The sequence below is a fragment of the Chanodichthys erythropterus genome, chromosome 3 (assembly GCF_024489055.1).
Source record: "Chanodichthys erythropterus isolate Z2021 chromosome 3, ASM2448905v1, whole genome shotgun sequence".
Lineage (NCBI taxonomy): Eukaryota > Metazoa > Chordata > Actinopteri > Cypriniformes > Xenocyprididae > Chanodichthys > Chanodichthys erythropterus.
The window spans coordinates 35,813,437-35,840,869 of NC_090223.1; the positions used below are offsets into that span (position 1 = coordinate 35,813,437).

General features: G+C 37.7%; 1 protein-coding gene across 7 annotated transcripts in view; it reads right to left on the reverse strand.

Annotated features, from left to right (window-relative positions):
* Window positions 1-27,433, reverse strand: part of kcnh6a (potassium voltage-gated channel, subfamily H (eag-related), member 6a) — a 45,618-nt gene that overhangs the window by 2,569 nt on the left and 15,616 nt on the right. For 2 of the 7 annotated variants that reach the window (XM_067381976.1, XM_067381971.1), the window contains 9 exons: window positions 7,058-7,483; window positions 4,382-4,799; window positions 3,836-4,035; window positions 3,296-3,548; window positions 2,344-2,537; window positions 2,126-2,228; window positions 1,740-2,036; window positions 665-833; window positions 378-576 (listed from right to left, as the gene is read on the reverse strand). In XM_067381976.1, the coding sequence (XP_067238077.1) occupies window positions 378-576; window positions 665-833; window positions 1,740-2,036; window positions 2,126-2,228; window positions 2,344-2,537; window positions 3,296-3,548; window positions 3,836-4,035; window positions 4,382-4,799; window positions 7,058-7,483 (2,259 nt within the window). Of the gene's footprint in view, window positions 1-377; window positions 577-664; window positions 834-1,739; window positions 2,037-2,125; window positions 2,229-2,343; window positions 2,538-3,295; window positions 3,549-3,835; window positions 4,036-4,381; window positions 4,800-7,057; window positions 7,484-27,433 lie in introns of those variants that run through there. The other 5 variants (XM_067381972.1, XM_067381975.1, XM_067381973.1 and 2 more) reach the window with 5 other exon arrangements.

Here is a 27,433-nt window from a genome sequence, read left to right on the forward strand (position 1 = left end):
GCTTCGAAGCTTCATGAAGCAGTGTTTTGAAATCGCCCATCTCTAGATATTGTTGAATAAAGTCGTTATTTTGTTTTTTGGGCACAAGTACAAGTATTCTCGTTGCTTTATAATATTAAGGTTGTCTTTAGTAGCTTTCTGGGCACTGAAAGTGTTAATTATCTCACTGAGCCATCAGATTTTATCAAAAATATCTTAATTTGTGTTCTGAAGATGAATGAAGGTCCTACGGGTGTGGAACGACATGAGGGTGAGTAAATGATGACAGAACTTTAATTTTTGGGTGAACTAACCCTTTAATCTATGTAATACGCGATTTACAAACCCATTTGTAAATATCACACACTCCCTCTCTCATTGCTCGCATGACAACCTACCTTACCAGGCGATGTACTGTCAGTGATCTGTAAAGATGGCATAGTATTGTGCGTTGCTGTAGAGTATAGGCTGGTGGGGTGAGCGGGGTGGGCCAGCGGTTCAGGGGATACTGCGCTGTATGCGGGGGGCACAGGTGCCATCTGCCTCTGCAGCAACTGCAGGATCACATTTATATCAGCTGTCATCCTGGTCTCCAGTCTTTAGATAGAGAGAGAGAAGGGGGGGAGGGTTGTAAGGCAAATGCAGACTTTGCATTTAAAACTTGTTTTTTCTCTGTATGTCGGACCTGTTGAGTTGCGACTGGAGCAGCTCCAGGCGGGCTTGCAGTTGGTTCGGTCTGTCCTCAACACAGGGGCTGTGATGGTGGTAGCAGGCCTGTCTCTGACTCTCGGAGAACTGACTGGCCCTGCGGTCGGACAAATAGCCGTATAACCCTGACACATTCAGAGGAGCTGCTGTATGGAAGAAGAATGAGTAGAAAGATACAGAATAATGGACAAGTTAAAGTTATGGCTATGGTAAAGTATATACTTTTAAAGTTGGTATGAACTGAAAATTCCCTTTTTTTCTAAATGCATGTTATAGATCTTATTAAGAAACGATTCATCCATGCATATGGATTTTCCTTTCTCCTTTTTTGACATTTCGTGACCTCAAAGATTTTAATCAAAATGACAGACTTCTCTCTGGTGTATACTGGACTTCTCCAGTCAATTAGTCTGATTAGACCCCACCCCTTCCTTACAATCAACTGCAACAACCAGTGGACAGGACTAAGTTCCTGCCCTACATATCTTCTTTTTCAATAATCCGTTTTACTCAGATGCGTCACAATATGGAACAAAAGATCTGTCGCTACTTCCACTACACCGCAACCTTAAAGGTATATTCTTTGTCTTCCAAAAAAAGACATTGTATATAATAAAAGTGAATAGTACTTTGAAAATGGTTTATAATTATGTCGTTTCAGTAGCCTAATAAAAAGCTGTTTTATTTTACTTCACTTCATAGGATCACATGATCAGATAAACCTACTCTACATGATTTGAGCTGAGTTTTGGAACTCGGTGCAATCCAGGCTCATTGAGGCTCATTACCTTACGTTATTTACATTATTTATTACTTTTAGCGGTACTCGCCAAACATTTTTTTAACTGTTGCGCATTAACATGCATGAACCAGCTTAATAAAATGTTGGCACAGTCACTTTTATCTGTTTTGGTGAAAACTGAACGTGATTCTTCACTTTGAAACTTCAGCAACATAATATGAATTTTACAATAATGTCACCACATTTTCATGAGCAGGTGTTGATATTATGTTCATTGTACTATGATTCAGGAAGCATTCTGGCATGCTACCTGTGTACGGATGTGCCCCTCCCAGTGGTCCACCCATGGCAGAAGCTGTGCTGTTGCCCGGAGGCAGATGACTGATTGCAGAATGGGTGTATTCCTGCATCTCTGTCCCTGGCGAGTACATATCTGTCCCTCGGGCGGACACCAGGGGCTTCAAGTCCTCCTCACTGGACAGGGAAGCAGCACTGGCATTGCTGCATAACTCATCCCAGTGTGAGAGCGGTATTGCCCCCCGATGGTTCCCCACAGGGGAACAGGACTGGACTGGGTACGTCTCCATCCCATCTCGGTCCATCCCATCTGGGTGATTTAAGAGAAAAGAGAAAGATCAGAATAGTGTAGTTCTGCAGCAAAATCATTTTTGTGGCCCTCGTAGACTAGATAGGCACCATTACCAGGCCGGTTTCGCTGTAGGGGGTTCCTTCGGTGTCTGGGTCGACGGTACCCACAGTCTGAGTCCTCGCTTGGGGTTTGATGCATGATTCTGTCTGCCTGATACACACAAGCTTCAGTAACTCACATAATTACAGAACACATACAGAAACATGAATAAAGACTTGCTATCGTCCCATTTATTTCCTCTGTATTGTGTGTTTGAGTGGCTTACATCTCGAAGGTTGAATGTGATCTCCAGGTTGCTCCAGAAGTTGTCAGAGAAATCGGGGTACATGTCCAACACTTCCAGCAGGTCGTCTCTCAGGATTTTGTGCAGGTCACAGTACGTCAGAGCCCTCACGTCTGCACTTGATTTCCCTGGCCTGGCGTACAGACTAATGGGCTCCCCAAAAATATCATTCTTACCTTCAGTGGAAACAGAACAAGAGACAGGAGGTTGGAATAATTAGAAGAGAAAAGTAATATAGAGAAAGAAGAAAATCACAGTCGGGTGCCAAATCCCGTAGGTTTCGTGTAATGCCGAGTTATGATACTACAATACATCCAGAAAAAAAAGTTATGTAACCGGTTATGTTCTGTTTAGTTCTATTTTATTATCATGGTGTTTTGGTTTTCCTGTTTTCCTGCCTGTTCCCTATTAGTTTCCATAATTCCTTATTAATTACCCACCTGTTCCTTGTTCTGTTAATGATCTCCCTTGCGTATTTAAGCCCTTAGTTTGCCTCTGTTCTTTGTCTTGCGATTACGTTATATTCCTGTATGTAGTGCTTATGTTCCTGTTTTCTATTAAAAGTTATTTGATCATCAGGTCAGCATCCTGTATCTCCACCACTTTACCCTCCACAGCATCCTGTAAAGCTACACTTTAAAGTGGCTAATATATGTTTGGACCCTACACTGCCGGCACAATATATAAAAGATATTTTTTGGCTTAAATTGTAATACTATTTCACAATAGTACTTTTTTTTACTGTATTTATGATCAAATAAATGCAGTCTTGGTAAGCATAAAATACTTCTTTAAATATATAAAATCAACAATAAATGTGAAGTTTACTAAAGTTGTTAAGGCAGCAATTAAACTTTATTTTTCAAGCTGAAGTGAGTTGAAATAAATGAAGAATGAAGCAAAAGATAAAGACAGAATTAGAAAGTATTCAAACCTAAAATGGCCACGACCACATCCTCTCTGAGGATCTCTATGGAGCCGCGAGAGATGAAATACAGTGCGGTCAATACGTCTCCACTGTGCACCAGAGTGTCACCGGGTGGGGCATGGGTGGTCTTAAAACGCATGGCCAGAGCCCGCAGACAACCCTTGCTCGCCCCCCGGAACGCCTTACAGTTCTGCAGCAGACTGCGGTTCAGATGCAGACAGATGTCAGCCTGCAGACACTCCGGAAAACCCTTTAACACCTGCAGCAAGACACGGGAGAAATGCAACAATGAAGACAATGAATACAATATTTTTCACATTTTTATTAAAACAGGGGTTTTAATAAAAGTACAAAGCATAAAATTAAAACTTTATTAAAAATGTTAAATAGATTTTTTTTTTTTTTTTAATGGAGGTGCTTTATAACACATATGGTTGAGGGGGGCCCAGAACCCCTCACACCATACTTCGAACACTGTGGAGGGTGAATACAAGTACTTTTATGTAATGCTCAGGTTGATTTGAAGGGTATGTCTGTGTAACTCACAGCATTCATGTCGATGCCGTTAGTATAGGACCAGGCGTGCTGGAAGTACTCTTCCAGTCGTTGCCGAAGACCTCCTGGGATCTGATGAAACCTGATGAACTCTTTCACACGTAGCATCTGAGTGTGGTAGCGAGCTGTGCCTGAATACAACCTCTGAATTATAGCTGACACGTTGCCAAAGATACTGGCATACATCAGGGCTGGAGGGGAAGAAGAACAAAGACTAAGTTTGGGGTCAGTAAGATTTTTTAAATGTCTCTTATGCTCACCAAGGCTGCATTTATTTGATCAAAAAAAAGTAAAAATGTTAAGAAATATTTCTTATTGTTGAAATGTTAAAAACAGTTGCTTAATATTTTTGTGGAAACTGGTGTACATTTATTTCAGGATTCTTAGCTGATCAGAAAGTCCAAAAGAAGTTTATTTATTTGAAATAGAAATCTTTTGAAACATTATATATATATATATCTTTACTCTAATTTTTGATCAATTTAATGTGTCTTTGCTAAATAAAAGTATTTCTTTAAAAGAATGTAGTGCACCTACAGCCAATGAGCATGACACAAATGGAGAAAATCTTCTCAGGGTTGGTGTTAGGAGAGACGTTTCCGAATCCCACACTGGTCAAGCTGCTGAAGGTGAAGTACAGTGCAGTTACATATTTATCCTTGATGGAGGGGCCGGAGAAGGAGTCACTGTCATTGTAGCGCTTGCCAATCTGGTCGGCCAGGTTGTCCAGCCAGCCGATCTTCATGCCTCCGATACGGGCAGAGCTGGTGCGCTCCACATTGCCAATGGCGTACCAGATACATGCCAGCCAGTGGGCAATGAGGGCGAAGGTGCACATGAGGAGGAAGAGCACTGCTGCACCATACTCAGAATAACGGTCCAGTTTCCTCGCTACTCGCACCAATCTCAGCAGCCGCGCAGTCTTTAGAAGGCCAATCAGGGTGGTTGTTTGAGGCTGGAAGGAGGAGTTTGAGAGGATTAGTTTGCATTACATAACAATCACAACTTATTTTTATTTTGTCTCCATGACTGTGGCAGAATCCATGGCACACATAAGTGGAATCTCTGAAGAAGTCCTTGCCACTTCTGTACATGTAATGAAAGTGAACAAGGACTTGAGCTGCCATCAAGTTTCCAAAAAAGACTATCAAAAACTTTTGACAAGGGCTGATATCAGGATTTGAGACCTAAATTTTGGACTTTTCCTCATACAAATCTATCATACGTCTTAAGAAGACTTTTAATAAAGCTCGAACTCACAACAACATGGGCGTGAGGAAATAGTGACCCAATATCCCTTTGAGAGCTGGTAAGTACTTAAAAGACCATAATTTTCAAGAACAATGTAGTCAATGTGAATTTAAACATTCAAATCTAAAAGAAAACTGCATAAATGCTTCCAATGTGTAAACTTCTCAATTATGTCCACTTTAATGCAAATCCATGCTTACTAATCCAAAACTATGCAAATCCATACTTACATTAAAAAAATAAATCACTATAATCAGACTATGGTTTTCATGAGCAGACAGCAGATTTCAAATTACATACTTCTGGAAACCATTACTGTATGAAGCAATAAGTATGAATTATTCAAATGTTAACATATGAATTATTAAAATAGCTGTTGTTTCATCATTCTGTGAAGGTGATCTTCATCAATATAGTAGAATCTACATGCCGATAAATCATTCAGCACAACAAACACAATCAATATTATTACACTGCGATCAATATTCTCAACGATTCATTGACTAGTCTGAGTGGTTCTACTAAAAATAGAATGTTTAACAATTGTATATTCCGCCCTACATTTGAAATATCACTGATTAATATACCACCTAGTTACAGGGTTAGGGAAAGTTACTTTTAAAAGTAATGAATTACAACATTGCGTTACTCCCTAAAAAATTAACTAATTGAGTTACTTAGTTACTTTTTTATGAAAAGTAATGAGTACATTACTTTTGTGTTACTTTTTCTCACTGGGCTTGCTTGTTTGTTTTTTAATAACAACAAAAAAGTTCTATTTTTGGCAAATGTTAAAGCTACAGTCCGTAATTTTGCCTTTTTGTCACCATCTCTGTTTGAAACCTGCAATTGCAGTTATTTGCGGAATTATCATCTTTACGTGGGTTGTGCCTTGGCACGATTCTTCAGCGCGGACGAATCTAATGTTTGCTGTCAGTCACCGCACCAGTATGGATACTGTACTTCGGAATCACAGATTGTAGTCTTGAAGTATGACAAAAATAAGAATTTTCACCGGAAAATGTCATATGAACAAGTGAGTAACATGTCTGCCACTTTTGTTCTGACCAACTGATGAAAAAAAGCATTACAATAAATCGCTCTGCCAATGGTGATTAAATCTAACAATTGCTTAGCTCGGATCACATCAAACCGTGCAAATTCTTATTATTGTTATACTTTGTTCTCAAATTTTTCATGTTAACAACATCAGCATTGTGTGACTACGTGTATTTAGTGTGTATTAGCGTTACCTGTAGATTTTAATTTCTGTACAGTCTAATCTCTATCATTAATTTATCATACCATACAATCCGCTATCCAAATGATAAGTTTAATTATTGCAGCTGCTGTGAGAAAAGGCTATAATTGATCCGCAATATAGCCTAGTTAGCTGGGACTCGTTCTTTATGTAAACAGACGTGACGCAAAGACAAATGGCGACATGCTCAAATTTCCCGCAAAAACCCACCAGTACCACCTGAAATATAAAAAATTACAAGCTTACTGTTTTGAATCGGGCTAAGGTAAGGAGATAGTTTTGAAAATTGGCTGGTTGTGTACTTGCTCAATAGTTGATTTTGGATCATTTTTACCCAAAAAATGTTATGGACAGCAGCTTTAAGGCCCTTTTACATTCACACAACAAGTGAAATGAATAAGCCTCAGGCTGAAGGAAATGCATATTTATGCCTGTACAGTAGAGGACGCAGCTCAAACAAACCTTTCAGCTGTGCTGCCATTCTGGATTAAAGAGGAATAGGATACAGGAGAAGGAAGTTCAACACAGGAGAGGTGTCAGTCAATAAATGTTAAAACAAAGTAACTTGGATATTTTGTTGTAAATTGAAAAAGTAATGCGTTACTTTACTAGTTATTTGAAAAAGTAATCTGATTACGTAATTCAAATTACTTGTAATGCGTTACAAGTGCCTTGTTACAGGAGCACATCACAATCCTCACCTCATCAGAACCTGATCTGAAAATGAGCAGGTCGAAGGGAATCGCAGCCACAATGTCTATGAGGAACCAGCCCTTGAAGTAATGCTGAGCGATGCGAGCGGGATTGCTGACCACCTCGTCGTTGTGATTGACGTAAGTGGTCCTGAAATTGATCAGGATGTCGATAATGAACATGACATCCACCACCAGGTCCACTACATTGAGGGGGTTGCAGGTGTAGCCGCATGTGCGCCTCCTCTCGTCCTCCTGCTCGTTGAGGAGAAAGGCAGCCGAGTAGGGCGTGAAGACGGCCGTGTAGAGCACCAGGAGTAGGATGATCCAGTCCCATACTGCTTTGAACGGGCTGTAGTGGAGGATGGTCCACTTATGGATGCGTGGAGCTTGAAGCTTGTACTCAGGAAGCACATCTGCCCCGAGTGACAGTACCTGTGAAGAGAAGGAGAGAAGGTAAGAAACCACATGATCAGAGGATGGCATGGGGTGATTTTAATCGAAATTTGATGGATGCAAAGGGTCAGGGTTAAGCATGGACAGTTTTGCAAGCAGATTTCATAATTATACCTTCTGACTAGTGTTATTATTGTTAACGAAAACTAAAACTATTGCAATGTTTTTTGTTAGCTGAGGTAAAGCTGAATTAAAATAAAATGTAAATATTGAAAAACTTAAACTAAATAAAAATTAGAAATGATAAATAATTTGAAGCGCTAAAATGACAAATTGAAATGAAAATAAAATAGTAATAAAAACAAATAAAAAATATAGCTGCAAGCAGCAATTACGGGGCCAAGCACAAAAACGGCACAAGAAGCCAGCCAACATGGCCGTGAGCATCAGACCAACAGCAGCAGTGAGCAATTAGAAAAAAAAGTTATTAGCATTTTTGTCAAGTTTGTTATAACTTTTGAGCACGAGGTGGCGCTGGTCCGAAACTTCTCAGGCTGCTTCAGGGCATTGTCCTGATGACCCATACCAAATTAATGAATTTTGGTCAAACCCATCAGAAGTTATAAGCAAAAATAGCCATTTTTCATATCTCCACTCCAGTAGGTGGCGCTGCGTCGAAACACTGTATGATGCCTCAGGTCATGCTTGTGATGACACGTACCAAGTTTGGTCTGAATATGTCAAAGCATTGTAGAGATACAGCTTCAAGAGTAATTTTTGCATCATCTCTCAAATTCTTTGCTCCGGTATACGAAAACGGTTTGACTTATCAACTTGAAATCCATAACTTTTTGTCGGCATGGTCTGAAGATGATACGGTTCAATTTTGGTGAAAATCGGAGCAAAGGTCTAGGAGGAGTTTGAAAAAGTAGGTTTTTAAAGAAAAACAATATGGCGGACAGGAAGTTCAGCTGAATATGGCAAATTTGATATCTATGTTCTCAGCATGACCCAAGGAATCTATTGAGACCAGTTTCATTACAATCGGTAGATATTATCAAAAGTTATTAGCATTTTTGTCAATTTTGTTATAACTTTTGACCACAAGGTGGTGCTGGTCCGAAACTTCTCAGGCTCCTTCAGGGCATTGTCCTGATGAACCATACCAAATTTATGAATTTTGGTCAAACCCATCAGAAGTTATAAGCAAAAACAGCCATTTTTCATATCTCCACTCCAGTAGGTGGCGCTGTGCTGAAACATTGTATGATGCCTCAGGTCATGCTTGTGATGACACATACCAAGTTTGGTCTGAATATGATAAAGCATTGCAGAGATACAGCTTCAAGAGTCATTTTTGCATCATGCCTCAAATTCGTTGCTCTGGTATACGAAAACGGTTTGACTTATCGACTTGAAATCCATAACTTTTTGTCAGCATGGTCTGAAGATGATACGGTTCGATTTTGGTGAAAATCGGAGCAACGGTCTAGGAGGAGTTCGAAAAAGTAGGTTTTTAAAGAAAACAATATGGCGGACAGGACGTTCAGCTGACTATGGAAAGTTTGATATCTATGTTCTCAGCATGACCCAAGGAATCTACTGAAAACAGTTTCATTACAATCGGTTAATATAGTCAAAAGTTATTAGCATTTTTGTAAATTTTGTTATAACTTTTGACCACAAGGTGGCGCTGGTCCTAAACTTGGTATGCTCCTTCAGGGCATTGTGCTGATGACCCATACCGAGTTTCATAACGATACGCTAATGCGTTCGTAAAATACAGCATTTTAGCACCAAATTTAAAATGGCCGACGGCCAAAATGTCCAATATGGGAAAATTGGATATCATTCGACTCGGCATGATTCCCCGAATCCAACGAGACCAAATTCATGATTTTTGGCCAAACCCATCAGAAGTTATAAGTAAAAATAGCCATTTTTCATATCTCCGCACCACTAGGTGGCGCTGCGCCGAAACGCTGCATGTTGCCTCAGGTCATGCTTGTGATGACAGTTACCAAGTTTGGTCTGAATACGATAAAGCGTTGCGGAGATACAGCCTTATGTCTATTTTCGCAAGCACTACGTACAATTCGTTTGCGTGTTTTTCGAAAACGGTTTGAGAAATCAACTTGAATTCCATAACATTTTGTCGGCATGGTCTGAAGATGATCTGGTTCAATTTTCGTGAAAATTGGAGTAACGGCCTAGGAGGAGTTCGAAAAGTACGTTTTCAGAAAATTCAAAATGGCGGAAAAATTTTCATGACGGAAAATGACGTCATATGGTGCAATCGATTCGTCTTGACCCAAGGAATCAGAGGAAAAAAGATTTTGTTTCTAGCCCTTATGGTTCAAAAGTTATTAACATAAACATAAGTGCAACTTTGGACAGCTGATGGCGCTAGAGGGATTGAGTTAGAGACTCCAAATTTGCTATGGACAAAGGTCAGACTGTCCTCTAACTGTGTGCCAAATTTCACAACTTTCCCGCAAGCGGTTCTATGGGCTGCCATAGACTTCAAGAGCGGAAGAAGAAGCGGAAGAATAATAATAAGCGTACGGAACGCCAACAATAACAATAGGTGCCTAAGCACCTTCGGTGCTTGGCCCCTAATGACAAGCATTAATAAGCATAACAAAATTACTAAAATTAAATTAAAAATGAAAATAGAAACTAAAAATAAAAGTAAATTTAAAAAATATAATAGCATATAAAATAACACCTTATCAAAAATTAGCTGTGTATTCTGACAAAGCAATTTATAAATTGCATATATTTCATTATATTATAGTATATGTTTTGCAAGTGGCTGATTTTATTTGAAGGGTTCTTTAAAGCATGAAATTAGTGATAATGTTGTGAACACAAAATTAATCAGCAGAATGATTCAGTCCCCAAAACTAATGCAATTATACAAAAAACATGCCTGCTACAATGTGAAGTATATGAGTGACAGTATAAAATATCAGAAGATACCTCAATAGACCCAAACACACACAGGTTTGTTTTTGTGAATTGTGGTGACATTCCATAGGCGTAATGGTTTTTATACTGTACAGACTGTATTATTTTATCGCCCTACACCAACTCTACCCCTAAAGCTACACACCACAGGAAACTGTGTACATTTTTATTTTCTCAAAAAACCCATCCTGTATGATTTATAAGCCTTTTAAAAAATGGGGACATGGGGTAATGTCCTCATAAGTCACCCTCTCCTTGTAATACCTATGACATACCCATGTCATTATACAAATTTGTGTCCTGATATGTCACAAACACACACACACACACACACACACACACACACACACACACACACACACACACACACACACACACACACACACACACACACACACACATGTTTGTTTTTGTGAATTGTGGGGACTTTCCATAGACTTCAATGCATTTTACACTGAACAAACTGTACATTCTATCCCCCTACCCTGCCCCTACCCCTAAACCTAACCCTCACAGGAAACTGTGCAAACTTTTACTTTTTCACAAAAACTCATTCTATATGATTTATAAACCCATTTACATTGTGGGGACCGCTGGCTGGTCCCCACAATGTAGGTGAACTCAGGTTTATATTACATCATGGGGACATTTGGTCCCCACAATGTAATATAAACAAAAGCACACACACACACACACACACACACACACACACACACACACAGAGGAGGAGATACAATGAACACTAGATATCTTGTTCAAAAGCATTTTAAATAAACAGACATTTCACTCAATGCTTTGAACTGTATTGTCACATCTCATTTTAACCCAGAGCACGAAACATCTGCAGACATCTGTTCATCTTTCATGCTTTGTTCTTCAAGATATAAGCCTCCTCTTCCTCTTGACATGTACTATTATTAAAAAGAAGGGCAGCAGATCCAATTTTAAAGGGCACGGATTGCAGAAACGTGCCACAGGGGGGCCTGTCTCTGTGCCGAGTGTTATGCTAATCGACCACACTGCTTGAAGTGGTGTAAATGTACTGGTATAGGAGAAATGACACAGAAATAAACAGGAAAAAGAACCAAACCTTCAAGAGTCTGTCGTTATGTATTCTCCTTATTCTTCTCATAATGATACAAATCTGTATGTTGTCATTTCATTCATGAAACTCAATTTTGTGAAAGATATTTTTCACACAACAACAGTTCATAGTGACAAAGCTCACTAAATAAATAAATAAATAAACCTAAAGGTATCATATAGGTAGTCTGTTTGACTTGTATGGCTTTTGAAGTCGCACAATAGCTTTGTGTGAGAAACAGAGCCATTTATATCAAACATAACAATATGGCGCCTATGGCACACACTCTAAAAATGCTGGGTTAAAAAAACCCAAGTTGGGTAAAATATGGACAAACCCAGCAGGTTGGGTTAAAAGGCACCTATTATGCACTCTTTCACATGATGTAATATAAGTCTCTGGTCTGGTCAAGTTTCAGCTTAAAATACCCCACAAATTTGCCCCTATTTGGGGGTGAGCAAAAACATGCCTTTTACTATATTACTATATAGTTGGCTAAAAAAATAAATCCAAAATTGGTTGAAAAAAATGGCTGGGTGAAAACAACCCAATCCCTGGTTTTATCCATATTTAACCCAGCAGTTTTTAGAGTGCATGTTTGACGTCATGACCTATTGCTAAAAGACACTTAAAATCCAATGATGTTAGACGTTATTGACGTCAAACCATCACTATTCACAGTCAAATTAATTCACACTCTGAGACATTAGCTAGAGACTGTATTGTGTTACTGATAGGCTTTGCAATGTGGTCTGGATCAGTTCATCCATACACATCCTCTGTCACGTCAGAACAGACTCCAGCTTTCCATTACCTCCCCCCGACTCTGATCAAAGATCAATCACTGGCCGTGGCTCTTAAAAACAAAGGGTTCTAAAAGGGGGTTTTCATAGAGATGCCAATTCTTAAAAGAACCATTTCTTTTTTGCAGGGTGAATAACATTTTAATAATTTAAAGAACTTTTAGGTTCCTTTTTCCATTATAAAGGACCTTTTGTGCAATAGAAAGTTTCCATAGATGTTAAAGGTTCTTCATGGGATCATATGCCAATAAAGAACCTTTATTTTTAAGAGAAAGCAAGGAATTTCAATGTACCATTTATCTAATAAAGAGACAAAAATCCCCCAAATAAATGACAAAATAAACAAAACCAAAATGAAGACATGATGCAACAAGTATTTTTTTTATGTCCCACACTTTATGTCAACAAGTATGCAGCTGGCTATATATGTAACTGCTGAACTATGTCACACTGAGACCTATTTTCTGCTAGAGCTTTCCCCCAAAGGAAAATCACTCCTTTAATACAACATTAGCAGCCCATGATTACTGCTCGCACAGACGACCATGGAAACCACTGGCTGCCATGGAAACTACAAGTTGATCGGAGAACATCAGTCATGTGGAAAAAGTTGGTCGATTCGAACGAGTTCTTTTGGATGGGGAAAAAAAACTGTTTTGTAAGCAAAACAGTAAAAAGCAGCTGTCATGGTATTGCTGGATTATCATGGATGTTCAAATATTGATAATAAAATTTGAAACCTAGTATTGCAAAAAAAAAATTCTGATGAATTAATATGCATTTCAGTTTTCATTACTTTTTCTTTTACACAAATTTCAGAACACATGACAGCCTAATGCAAATCACACGCCTTGTGCATTTTCACTGTCAAGGAAGTAATGAACGATGTGAAGAGGCATGTCTTTTTCTGTTTTCAGATTGTTTGAACCTAATTCAGGGCTTTTATTTTATTTAGCACTTAAGGGCTCAGAATTGCCTTTGTTTAAGCAGATGAATTGCTTCATTAAAGCAAATAATAGCTTTGAATAGAGGTTTAATGTAATTTACCTGCCACCATTTACCATCTATTCAAGCTGAAATCACTGAAACTTAATGTGATAAATGTGTTAGATCATTCGCCATATCACATACCATTAAATGAGAAAGTAATGCTGTAATATCTGCAAATGTACACATTCCTTACTAAAATCTTTCTCAATATAACATTTATATGCATCCTGCATTAACTGCAGTCTGTACTGACCGGTACGACAATGAGAGGCTCCTTATCCATGTTGTCCAAGGGGTCATGCTGACTCACAACATCCTCAGCAAAACTATTTCTTCAGAAAGAGAAGAAACTCCACACACCTTTAAACAGACACGTCATCTTTACCACATATATACTGTACAATCACACCTGATCTAAAGAGAGAAAGAAAGCAGTACTGGATAGATGGACGATGCCAGCTTTCTGAATCCAAGGGAACAAAAAGATGGATTGCTGAACAAACAGGCTAAACTGCCTAAATGCACCAATTTACAAGGGAAAAAAATCGACAGGAAAGGGAGTGGTGAAGGAGGGTGTGGAACATTTCCAACAGGTCAAATGAGAACTAAAAAGGCTGAAAGAGTCTCACACACTGATTAATTGTCAAAGTACAGCATGAGAGGTTATTGCTTCTGCTTTTGCCTGCCTAAATCAGTTTGGTAATGCTGAAAGAATTGTTGACCAGTGCAGCCACAGGTGGAGCAAGAACTTATTTTTAAGTTTAATAAAATACGTTTATTAATTGACATGATGTTTTCACGAAGAACCTTTAACAATCATTGAACATTTCTCTTGCACAAAAGGTTCCTTATAGTGAGAAAAGGTTCTTCGGATAATTAAAATATTCTTCACACTAAGGAAAAAAAATTTTTTTTAAGAACTGTTCAATGAAAGGTTTTTGAGGGAACCCCAAGTGGTTCTTTTATTGCACTGCTACAAACCCCCCCTTTCAGAACCTTTATTTTAAAGAGTGCAAAGTGTCAAATTATATATTTTTCATTTTAAAATAGCATGGTGAAAAAAGTGCAATTGATGTTTTTACCATTTTCGTTCATTTCTATAAATCACCTAATAATTATATTAATAAATATTAGATGAAAAACTTAAAAATTACAGTTGAAATAAAATTAAAATAAAGTTAAAATACAAAACAGAGTGAATACTAAAATACTGAAATAGAAATGTTAAAGCTAAATGAATTCAAGTTAATTAAAAATATTAAAGGTGCCCTAGATTTAAAAATTGAATTTACCTTGGCATAGTTAAATAACAAGAGTTCAGTACATGGAAATGACATAGAGTGAATCTCAAACTCCATTGTTTCCTCCATCTTATATAAATCTCATTTGTTTAAAAGACCTCTGAAGAACAGGCGAATCTCAACATAACACCGACTGTTACGTAACAGTTGGGATCATTAATATGTACGCCCCCAATATTTGGATCTGTGCACAGCTGAATCATCAGACCAGGTAAGCAAGCAAGAACAATAGCGAAAAATGGCAGATGGATCAATAATAACTGACATGATCCATGATAGCATGATATTTTTAGTGATATTTGTAAATTGGCTTTCTAAATGTTTCGTTAGCATGTTGCTAATGTACTGTTAAATGTGTTTAAAGTTACCATCGTTTCTTACTGTATTCACGGAGACAAGACTGTCGCTATTTTCATTATTAAACACTTGCAGTCTGTATAATTCATAAACAACTTTATTCTTTATAAATCTCTCCAACAGTGTGTAATGTTAGCTTTAGCCACGGAGCACCATCAAACTCATTCAGAATCAATGTAAACATCAAAATAAACACTGTACTTACACGATTAGACATGCTGCATGACAAACACTTTGTAAAGATCCATTTTGAGGGTTATATTAGCTGTGTGAACTTTGTTTATGCACTGTTCAAGGCAAGCGGAAGCTCCGTGGGTGTGGAGCACGAGCATTAAAGGGCCACACACCCTGAATCGGCTCATTTATAATGATGCCCCAAAATAGGCAGTTGAAAAAATTAATAAAAAAAAATCTATGGTGTATTTTGAGCTAAAACTTCACAGACACATTTAGGTGACACCTTAGACTTATATTACATCTTTTGAAAACACGTTCTACGGCACCTTTAATAAATATAAAATAATAATATAATACTGAGTGCAATGAGTTAAAAAAAATAAATATAGACCTTCATGGTATGGTTTTCAGACAGCACCTGCTGTTTATCTTGCATAAGTAATATGAAATCATTTGTGTTCTTTTCCCAGAAATTTATTCCAGAAGTACCAGAAAAACAGTTTATAAAATGAAAAGTATCTATAGTATCTATAGTTAAACTTATTTGCAGTAAGACCAGAGTAACCACAGGTTGAAAAAAACAAAACAAAACATGGCTTATGGTTTGATCAATGTAACAATGACATCAAGCAGCTGTGGTATTTGATTTGAAAAATCATAGCTTAAACAGCTTTAAAAGCTAGTTGTAATAAAAATGAACCTTATTCCCTCACACACATGAGTATAGATCTGTATCTTTTCATTTTATCACTAACAACAGTCTTGTGTCTAATGTCAAATTATTTATGCTGTTGACTCTATAAAGGGTTCAAAGTGTGTTTTAGCTCTTAAAGACAGCAAGGATGATGCACAGATCACAGCAAAGCAGGTCTCTTACAACAAGCAGATACACGTAAGAGATAATGTATGGTCATTACTGATGATAAATCCCAACATAGTGATCAGGACTCTAGTGCAAAGAGGAAACATCTGTTTGGTCTTTTAAGGCATCTTTACACAGAAAAAGCGGCACAGAAAGAAAAAGCGGCACAGAAACCAACTCTGAAGCGGCATAATACCACAAAAATGTGCATTTACACAGAACGTTTAATGCTGTTCTGAAGCGGCATAAACGCATTTACACAGGAATTAAAATCGAGGGAAACAATGCTTTGAACATAAGTATTTCAAAACTAACAGTTTTAACAAAATTAATTTAAAAATAATTAAATAATAAACAATGAAATATAACTCGAAATAAAAAAAATAAGAAAATTTAAAGTAACAAGTTAGTAAACTGCGTGCTATATCTCACGCTTTGATGTTTGTCATAAAATAAAATTGAACGATGCAACAAAATTATTCATTATTACACCGGGTAGTTCACAACAGGATTAAAAGAGGTCGAACATTTTTTTTTTCTTTTTCAAAGAGACAGAAGCAACAAATGATGCTAGCATTTGCGTGTATCAGGCAGCAGCAGATCACCAGACAGATCGTCGTGTGTGGGTGAAATATCGTCCTCAAGGAGATGATTTTTGGAATATAATATAACAGTACACAATCAAAGTGACGCCGATTGTGCTAAAGCATTTAACGTTACCTTATCTGAGAGAAATGTAGCAGCGCGTTGACCCGACAGTCTCTTAATAGGAAGATTACAAACGGCGAAAGCCAATTGATGACACACGACGATTCTCTGCTGTTATTTTGTTGGTTTGCTTCACGATGTGAGTACAGGACTCTTTTACTTTAATGCCCCCTGTTGGAAGACATTATTTTTATTATTTGCCCTAAGTTATATGTTTCGTTTCCTGCTTCTTGAATCTCGCGCCGCCTGAGCTGACTGGAATGCTTTTGGTTGTCATGGCAATGACGTAGTTTAGAGCGGCTATATTTCGCGTTCATTTACACTGAACCAGAACAGAATCAGACTCGCCTTTGATACCAGGGGCTGAGGTGGGTCAGACCCGGCGTATTTTAGGTCTTCTTTAACACGGCATTGCGTCTTTACACTGAATTCTGAGCAGGTACAGACCCGCTTCAGAACAGCCATAAATCGGCTGTGTAAAGATGCCTTAAAGTACGTCATTGCCATGACAACCAAAAGCATTCCAGTCAGCTCAGGCGGCGCGAGATTCAAGAAGCATGAAACGAAACATATAACTTAGGGCAAATAATAAAAATAATGTCTTCCAACAAGGGGCATTGAAGTAAAAAAGTCCTGTACTCACATCGTGAAGCAAACCACCAAAATAACAGCAGAGAATCGTCGTGTGTCATCAATTGGCTTTCGCCGTTTGTAATCTTCCTATTAAGAGACTGTCGGGTCAACGCGCTGCTACATTTCTCTCAGATAAGGTAAATGCTTAACACAATCGGCGTCACTTTGATTGTGTACTGTTATATTATATTCCAAAAATCATCTCCTTGAGGACGATATTTCACCCACACACGACGATCTGTCTGGTGATCTGCTGCTGCTTGATACACGCAAATGCTAGCATCATTTGTTATTTCTGTCTCTTTGAAAAAAAAAAAAAAAGTTCGACCTCTTTTAATCCTGTTGTGTGTAATAATGAATAATTTTTTTGTTGCATCGTTCAATTTTTATTATGACAAACATCAAAGCGTGAGATATAGGCCTAGCACGCAGTTTACTAACTTGTTACTTTAAATGTTCGTATTTTTTTTTTATTTCGAGTTATATTTCATTGTGTATTATTTAATTATTTTTAAATTAATTTTGTTAAAACTGTTAGTTTTGAAATACTTATGTTCAAAGCATTGTTTCCCGCGATTTTAATTCCTGTGTAAATGCGTTTATGCCGCTTCAGAACAGCATTACACGTTCTGTGTAAATGCACATTTTTGTGGTATTATGCCGCTTCAGAGTTGGTTTCTGTGCCGCTTTTTCTGTGTAAAGATGCCTTAGACTATCTGACTGTACACTAATCAGCTTTTTACATGGCTACTCATCAAATAAATAAATAAATGGTCCCACTTTATATTAGGTGGCCTTACTATGTACTTACATAAAAAATAAGTAAAATGTACTTATTTTGTTCATGTTGTATTGCAATATGATATTGTATTGTATTGTGCTGCTATTGAGGTGGATACAGGTTAGGGACAGGGTTGGTGGGTAGGTTTAAGGGAGGGTCAAGGTGTATGGGAAGAGTCAACAGTGTAATTATAAATGTAATTAAGGAAATTAATTACAGATGTAATTACATGCAGGTATTTTTTTTTTTAAATATAAAAAAATATAAGTGCATTGTATCAAATAATTAATTTAAATGTAAGTACATAGTAGTTAGGAATACCTAATATAAAGTGGGACCAATTAAAGGTTTCTCGGATAAGCGGTCAGTTATACAGTGTTGCCATGGTCAACGGTCATTATTCAGAATTTATGACAAATCAAAATCAAGCATTCCAGAGAGGCTCTTCTCCATGAAGGTATAGCAGTGTCTATTTACATTAAGGGCAAATAGTCAACCTTGTTGCCTAAGTTGATTTTCACTAACTCTGCCTGCACTGGTCACTTTTAGTTCAAATAACATTTTACTTCTATGTACTAAATTGCATCTATCAGTATTTGCACCTTGTGTAAACCAGATACTATGTGTTGCTATTTATGATGCACACAGTATCTATCACTATTTACACACAGTGCACACAGCATCTACCTTTTTACACAGTGTAAATAGCCATTGCCAAAAGTTGCAAGTTGTTCAGAAAGTATTTAATTTGTTTTGGAAGTCTTATCTGTCATCGCACATAAATGTATTGATTATGGTGGGGACTTTCCTTATACTTGTTTATACTGAGCTAATAATGTTTCCTATACTGTAATTCTACCCCTGCACATCGCACAAACCTTTCAAGATATACATTAAGACTTATTTTTAGATTAAGATGATTTGGTATGTTTATTAATCTTTTTGCCTTGTGGGGAGCATTGGTAGGTAATTACAGATTTTGCAATTAAAGGATTAGTTCACTCTCAAATGAAAATTACCCCATGATTTACTCACCCTCAAGCCATCCTAGGTGTATATGACTTTCTTCTTTCTGATGAACATAATCGGAGATATATTAATAAATATCCTGACCAGTGGTGTAACTTTGTTTTAAAAAGTGGGTGGGACAGGAATGTGTGTGGTGGTGGGGGATGAATTGTAATGCACAACATTTATTGACTAATTTCATGTTTAATATGATATTTCGCCCTTACGTCTACGATAATACAATATATAGTTAGATTCAAGAGTATTTACATTAGCCAAGCATTTAATTTCATATTGTCCTGTTGGACTGGTGGCAGAATTTCTCTTCAGCGTCCCAGAGGTTCTGGGTTATAATCCGCCCTCATGTAATTATTATTATTTTTTTCTAATTAAAACCAAAAATGTTCATTGTATATCGAGAGCAGGGACACGTTTTATGTGCATTTTGTGATTTCACTGGTACGAATAGAGTCTTCGGCAGATAGTAAATAGTATGCATAGTAGTATGTGTATTTGGTGTGCTGTCCGAGGAGAGGGCTCCGAGCTCGGTATTTTGGCCCGAACACAGTGTACTCCCCCCATGTTCTGGTTAGGAAGTAACCAGGCAGGTGTGAGGAGACGGGGTGGTGGAGGGATGCTGTCAAACTGTCGAGGAATATGGCTGACCGTGTCTATACTGTATATATATGCTTTCACTCATGCTGATTGGGTAGACATGTTGATTACGGATTGCTGACAGCTGGCTGAAATGACGTGATGATTAGTCAGATTATTTGATTGTTGCTTCTCCCGAATTTTGTTAATAAAACATCATTTATGATGTATGTGGATGGAGACACTTTCTTCAGCTCATACTCATGACCCCTGTTCACTGCCATTATAAAGCTCGGATGCGTCAGGATATTTTTTAATATTTCTTTGATTGTGTTCATCAGAAAGAAGAAAGTCATATACACCTAGGATGGCTCGAGGGTGAGTTAGGGTGCATTCACACTTGTCATGATTGGTTCGATTAAAACGAACCCTGGTGCGCTGTCATATGTGAACGCTGCCATCCGAACCCTGGTGCGCACCAAACAAGCGGACCGAGACCACTGAAAAGATGGGTCTCGGTCCGCTTCCAAACGAACTCTGGTGCGGTTCGAATGATATTATATGAACGCAACACGGACCAAAGACATGTAACCGAACCAAAAACAGGAAGACGAGACCCTAAAAAGGACAGAATCCTCACGCATGTCGGTTTTTCTCCTCATAGTCGCGAGTTTGCCCATCACAGGCATCAGACGCGCGTCTCCACGCAGCAGATCGTTTGTGTGTGTGACGGATGGATTCCCGCCACTGTTTTTACTAATTTACACATCTTATAAGCTCTTCACGAGTTCCCAGCTGGCCAAAATACCATCACATGCAGGCTACGCACACACAACGAGGGCATTTACCTCAGAAAACAGCATTGTTTTGAATGTTCGGTAAGTTCCGTCTCAAAATAGGCAATACGTCATAAAATCCAACCAATCACGTTGTGAATGTATCCCTATGCCTTAAGGTTCGGTATCTTTTGGTTCGGTGATAAAATTACCAATGTGAACGCTAACCGGACCAGGACTAAATGTTTTTTTTTCTTCTTTGGTCTGGACCAAATGAACCAAACGAACCGAACTACAAGTGTGAACGCACCCTAAAGCTTGGGGGCGTTCACATTTTCATTTGAAAGTGAACTAATCCTTTAATGAGCATGTTAAATCTTTTCCATTATCGGCAGAAGGTTATAAATGGCTTAAGAATTTAACTGATTGGCACAGCTAGATTTTTGTCCATTATCCCGATTTCACCCCGGCATGTAAACAGCTTAACCTGCGCTAGTTTGTTTGGCTTATAGAAATCCGCATTTGTGGTATGTAGCAGGAAGGCATTCATACTACAGTTTTAAGAAGATAAAACCAGAGTGAGAGTTTCACTGTAGAAGAAAGGAATAAAATATATCGTACACTACGTCTCTTTCCTGACTCAAAAAAATTACAAAATGTATTCCTATCTTGTGCAGCCAAAAGGGGAAGTGGTACTATAATAGATATTGCAAACATGAAAATAGAGTATGAGTGTATACAAGTTTCCTGCTGACATTTTGTTTTTCTAATGCTATAACATCACAGCCCACATAATAAGTAGAATACTCAGAGTAGAATACATTTTGACATCATCAGGAAAGAACCAGAATTTTTAAAAAAATCCTTTTAAATGCAGATTTCTTGCAGTGCCTGGCTTTTTGCATGTGAACCGGTAAAACAGGCGATTTCAATAAACTGATAATTTGTAGTTATCATCAGTGTATTGGTGTGCATGTAAATATGCTCAATATGTGGGTTTCCATATGATTTCCATATGATTTTTCCCACACACACGAGCCCAGACAGTCTTATTGCTCAATTTCTTATAAAAACCCAGCAATCCTGAAAAGTGGTTATGAAGAACTAACACACGCTACAGCATCAGTTTTAAATTAGGGATAAATAATGCAAATTTTTACACTATGCAGTCGTCACAACAAAAATATGTCCATCCTCAATCTGACGATCAATCTAATTATATATATATATATATATACACATTATTATCAGTTATCAGTTTGCAAATGTCAGTGGACACACAAACGCACTGTGTGAGTGCACATTCAAATCCATGTGCTGGTCAGATCCTAATGACAGAAGGTGCTCACATGCACATACACGAATTCACTGGAGCGAGATATCTGTGCTTATTGATATAATCTAACACTCTGTTTCATAATGATGGAAGCAGGCAAATCCATTGCCACTGTCTGCATGCTGACCACAGCCACAAACTTGTTGACACACACACACACACACACACACACACACACACACACACACACACACACACACACACACACACACACACACACACACACACACACACACACACAAAGATACTCAAATGTAAAACATACACTGTGCAAAACTTAACTAACAGATTTATCTTGTAGCTAAGGTCAGTGTAACATTTCTATGACATGTTTTTTTTTTACTATTTATCACTATATTACGATTCACTATAAAATTTTAAAAGATGTTAACACACAACATTGCGCATCAACATGCAAAACAAAAACATGATGAATGGAGAGAAAGAAGGAAAAACAAAGTAAATCAAAATGAAAGGATGTGTTCACAATCTACCACGACAGACTAAACAAAAACAACAAGGCAGGGCAACAAGAGAAAACAAAAAATAAAGATAGAAAAAACTAAAACAAAACAAAGTAATGACAACAAACAAACCAAACACAGTGAAAAGCAATTTAAAAATAAACAAAAAAACAGAAAAACAAACAAAAGTAAAATACAGAGATGTAACTACAAGCCACTACTACAAAGAAAATGAACATACGGTGAACGGCATGAAGACAAAACAAAGAAATAAAGACGAACTAAAGCAAAATAGAGGGCCACTAATACAGATAAAATGAACATACGGTGAACGGCACGAAGACAAAACAAGTTCAAAAACATGTCCTCAGGCAAAAACATGTCTCAGTTTGCATATGTCTCACAAGTCACAAAAAGTCAACAGAGCCTGACACTGAAACAACACCATTAACAGTGATCTATGTGTGTGGCATCAGCTGTCAGTCAAATCCATCCAGGTCCTGACCTTTTTTTTTTTTTTTGCCAACCAGGTGTGGGAGGTGAAAATCAAGCAGGGTGAAAGAGAAACACGAAGCAGCGAAGGTAAGAAAAGAGAGAGTGGATGAAGAGGAGATAAATAAAGGTCAAGGCAAGTCTGGTACTTACAGGCTTAAGTTTCTGTTTCAAGCTCATGGTGGCATTCTCTGAGACAGACACACAGAGCACTGACACAGGGAAACACCGCCCTTCCACGCTCACTGGCTTTTTCCTCATGGACACAAACACACACACACACACACACATACACATACTGATAAAGGTGTGGAATGGAGGACAGTCATCCTATTTGCATAAAGATTAGACTGCGTAGACAAAATATGGATGTGATACAGGCATTACAAAAGATACATTTCACACACAGACTTTATTTTGTGCTCTGAAACTCATTTTGTATTAGTTTTTTCCCTTTTTTTAATAATTTTTAATAATTTTATTATTAAATCATGTTCTAGTGTAAAAAGTAAAGAGTAATATAATGGAAATCTCAATTTTAATGTAGAACTTGTAATTTTGTAAAGAAAGTGAATTGGTTGAAATGGGTGTACATGATGTTCATGTATCGAACTGTGACACTGTAACTACACTTTATATGTTTGGCACTGATATTCTGGGAGGCACAATGTCAATATATTTGCCCTGTGGCGTGCTTATGTCACATGCCTATTAACCCTTACAAGTAATATTAGAACAATTATTAGAGCAATTATGCTGCATTGCTTCTTGATTCCAGGAAAACTGGAACCTGATTTTTCCGGTCTTTCCAGATTTTTTTGATACACTAGCATTTAAAATTTTGGGGTCAGTAAGACTTTTTTTTGTAAAAAAAAGAAGTGAACACTTTTATTCAGCAAGGAAACTAACTTGATCAAAAGTGACCGTAAAAAAGATTTCCATTTCAAATAATGCTGTTATCTTCTATTCATCATAGAATCCTAAAAAAAGGAATCATGGTTTCCATAAACAAATTAAGCAGCTGTTTTTAGCATTGAAGTTAAAAAAAAAAAGTATCACCGTTTTTTACTGTTAACATTGATAATAATAACAAGTGTTTCTTAAACACCAAATCAGCACATTGCAATGATTTCTGAATGACACTTCAGACTGGAGTAATGATGCTGAAAATTCAGCTTTGCATCACAGGAAAAAAATCATTTTAAAATATATTGAAACAGAAAATAATATTTCACTGTTTTTGATTATATTTTTGATCAAATAAATGAAGCCTTGGTGAGCATACTTTTGAGACGTCTTTCAAAAACATAAAAAAGAAAAACCTTACATTGGGAGGATAGACAGGAAAGAATGGGAAAGGAGAGAAGGAAGCAGGACTGAGAAAAGACCTTAAAGGGATAGTTCACTTAAAAATATAAATTGTCCTATAATTTACTCACCCTCAAGTTATCATAGGTGTATAGGTCTTTCTTCTTTCAGCCAAAAACAGTCAGAGTTATATTAATAAATATCCTGGCTCTTCCGAGCTGTCACAGTTCCCGTGTCTCCCGGACTCCATTACCCATAATCCTCCTGTTCTCCACACCTGCACTCACTTCCCTTGTCATCTCCCCTTCAGCACTCATCATCTACACCTGGACTTATTCATCATCACTGCCTTTATAATGGACTCACTCCCTTCACTCCCTGTCCGTTCTCTGTTGTGTTTATCGTGTGTAAAGACTGTTTATCTCTCCTTCGTCTGAATAAAGTACACTTTATTGTGGATTACCGAGTACTGCCTCTTCCGTACAGCACCACACGTAACACAAGCTTTATAATAATGAGAGTGAAGCCCAAAAAAAGCGCATTCATCCCCTGTAAAAGTAATCTACATGGTTCCAGGGGCTTAATAAAGGCCTTCTGAAGTGAAGAGATGCTATTTGTGAGAAAAATATCCATATTTATAACTTTAATGACTATAATAACTGGCTTCCGACAACAACTGTAAGTTTAGTTCCAGCAGAAGAGTGACCTCTGACCCGACGCATGACGAATTGACGATCACCCAAGTGCAGAGGATAGAGCAACAAAACACCTTTCACAAGTTAGAAGTCTAAAACAAGATTTTTTAAAGAGAAATGTTGAAAGGAGCTTGAGTTTGTTGCCCAGTCCTATTTGCGTCTACTCTCACCTTAGCTTATGCTACGCCTAAATCCTACGTCATGCGCTGGAACCCGCCTCTCTCGTGAACACGTGGACGGACTTTACCGGAAGCCAGTGATTACGTTTATAAAGTATGGATATTTTTCTTAACAAAATGCATTGCTTCGCTTCAGGCCTTTATTTACCTCCTGGAGACTTACGGATTACTTTTATGATGGATGGATGCGCTTTTTTGGGCTTTAAAATATCGGTTACCATTCACACCCATTATAAAGCTTGGAAGAGGCAGGATATTTTTTAATATAACTCCGACTGTTTTTGGTTGAAAGAAAAAAGTCATACACACCTAGGATGAGAATATTATGGGATAATTTTCATTTTTGGGTGAACTATCCCTTTAAGCCAGGACTTGAACTTGGATTGCCCGAGGCTGTGCCATATGTCAGAGCTGCCCACAAGTCTATGACTCCAGCTGAGTACAGAACTTTTCCATGACCTCTCTAATATTTTTTTTTTCTGTGATTGTCGGACCTCACGAAATTCATGATCATATTTCATTCAAAGGTTAATGCTCCTCACATGTAGACCAGTCAACTAAAAACAGCACAGCTGGTCACATAACTAGGTACGTCATGTTATATAGACAAATCAATAGCAACAAAGATCAATGCAGATGATCATTTCCCTTCTTGCTCAGTGTCAAATCGAAGTCCAATTATCAAGCCAGGAATTGCCTGTTACAGTTCTACCTCAGGACGTAGTGCCAAACACAGTACGCACATATGCCTTAATACCATAATATCAAGCAAATGCTCAGCTGGTCATACACAAGCTTTACACTATTTACATACATTGGCATTAGTGAACGTGCTAAATAATGTAGCAAAATGTGGCAAAATGCAAAAAAGGTTCATGTCAGGGTTAGGTTTAGGAATAGGGGATAGAAATGAGCTAAACATACAAAAAAATATAAGTTGTGTTATAAAAAAATGATGTGAATATTAAAAAGAAAATGACACAGAAAGAGAAAGAGTGAGCAACAGTGAGACAGAAAGAGAGAGTGAGAGAGTAGGTAGAGAGGGCCAGAGAAAGACAGTATGTTTGCATGCACACTTTTGACAGATGTGTGTGTGTGTGCGAGTAGAGAAACAGACAGTCAGTGTCTCTTTGGCCCGTGCTGTCACTGCCCTCTACTTCCATTAGCCCTAGAAGCCAAGGTCACCAGCAGAGAGCAACCACACACACACACACACACACACACACACACACACAGTCATCCACACACGGGTCATGCTTACGCAAATTAAAATGCTCTTAATATTTTCAAAATACAGTTGAAACAACAGAAGGGTCAACATATATGAAGCCAAATGTCATTCCAAACCTGTATGACTTTCTTTCTTCAATGGAACAAAAAAGATTTGAGAGATTTTGAGAAATATTTCAGTGTTTTTTTTTCAATGGACACCAAAACTATTTGGTTACCAACATTCTTCAAAATATCTTCTGTGTTCCACTGAAGAAAAAAAAAGAGTTTGGAATGAGTAAATGATGACAGAATTACTGACACTAAATAATAGTGAAACTCAAATTTATCAAGATAGTTACAAGTGGAGGCTTAATGAAAAATGCAATAAAGAACTGTATTATTAGACACTTAGGAAGAAGGGGGAAAACGTTCAGTTCACCTGTTGGAATGTGTCATATGCTGTATTAAAAACTAATACAGACACTCACACAGACTTTATGATTGGAATGTGCAAGCTGGCAGTAGATTTGTCAGCATGATTGATTTTTCCACTGGTAGGGCAACACACAGTCTCCCACATGTGTCCTAGGGAGAGACGTCACCAATACAATCTCTTTCTCTCTATCATTTTCACTGTCTTTCCTTGATTCTTCTTCTTTCTCTGCTGTACTGCACCCCTTTTAAGTACTTTGCACTCTTTATCTCTAAACTTTGAAGACAATCTTTCAAGTTTTTATATAAACCATGGCATGAGGAGCCCACACAATCTTTGCAGTCATTATGTGAAACATAATGTAAAGTAACTTGAACACATGAGCATGTATTCCAGTATACCCAGTACAATAATTACACATAAAACACAAGGGTAGGAAAAGTGTGTCAGTGTGTGTCCGTTCCCTACACAACAGCCCAATAAGCACTGCCCACATCAGCACAGGACTCAGTGGTCCCCTGTAAATAGGTCACTAACTGTGGAGATGTTACAAAATAGTAAATCATGTAGATGATGTCATCAAATGTTTCATTGGCTGATGAGGATGGGTGAAAGCTTTTGTGATGTCAACTAGTGCAATTTGTGCAGACTGGTGTGTATATAGTCTTTGCATCTTTTTAAATGTGTATTTTCATGGAACTTTAACTGGAATACATTGAATGAAATTAAATCTGTAAATCCATCAAATGTCAAGACTCTTAAATCTTCAGATAAGGTTTTGTCAAGCTATCATCAGTTTGTCTTGACAATTAGTTTTTTTAAATTT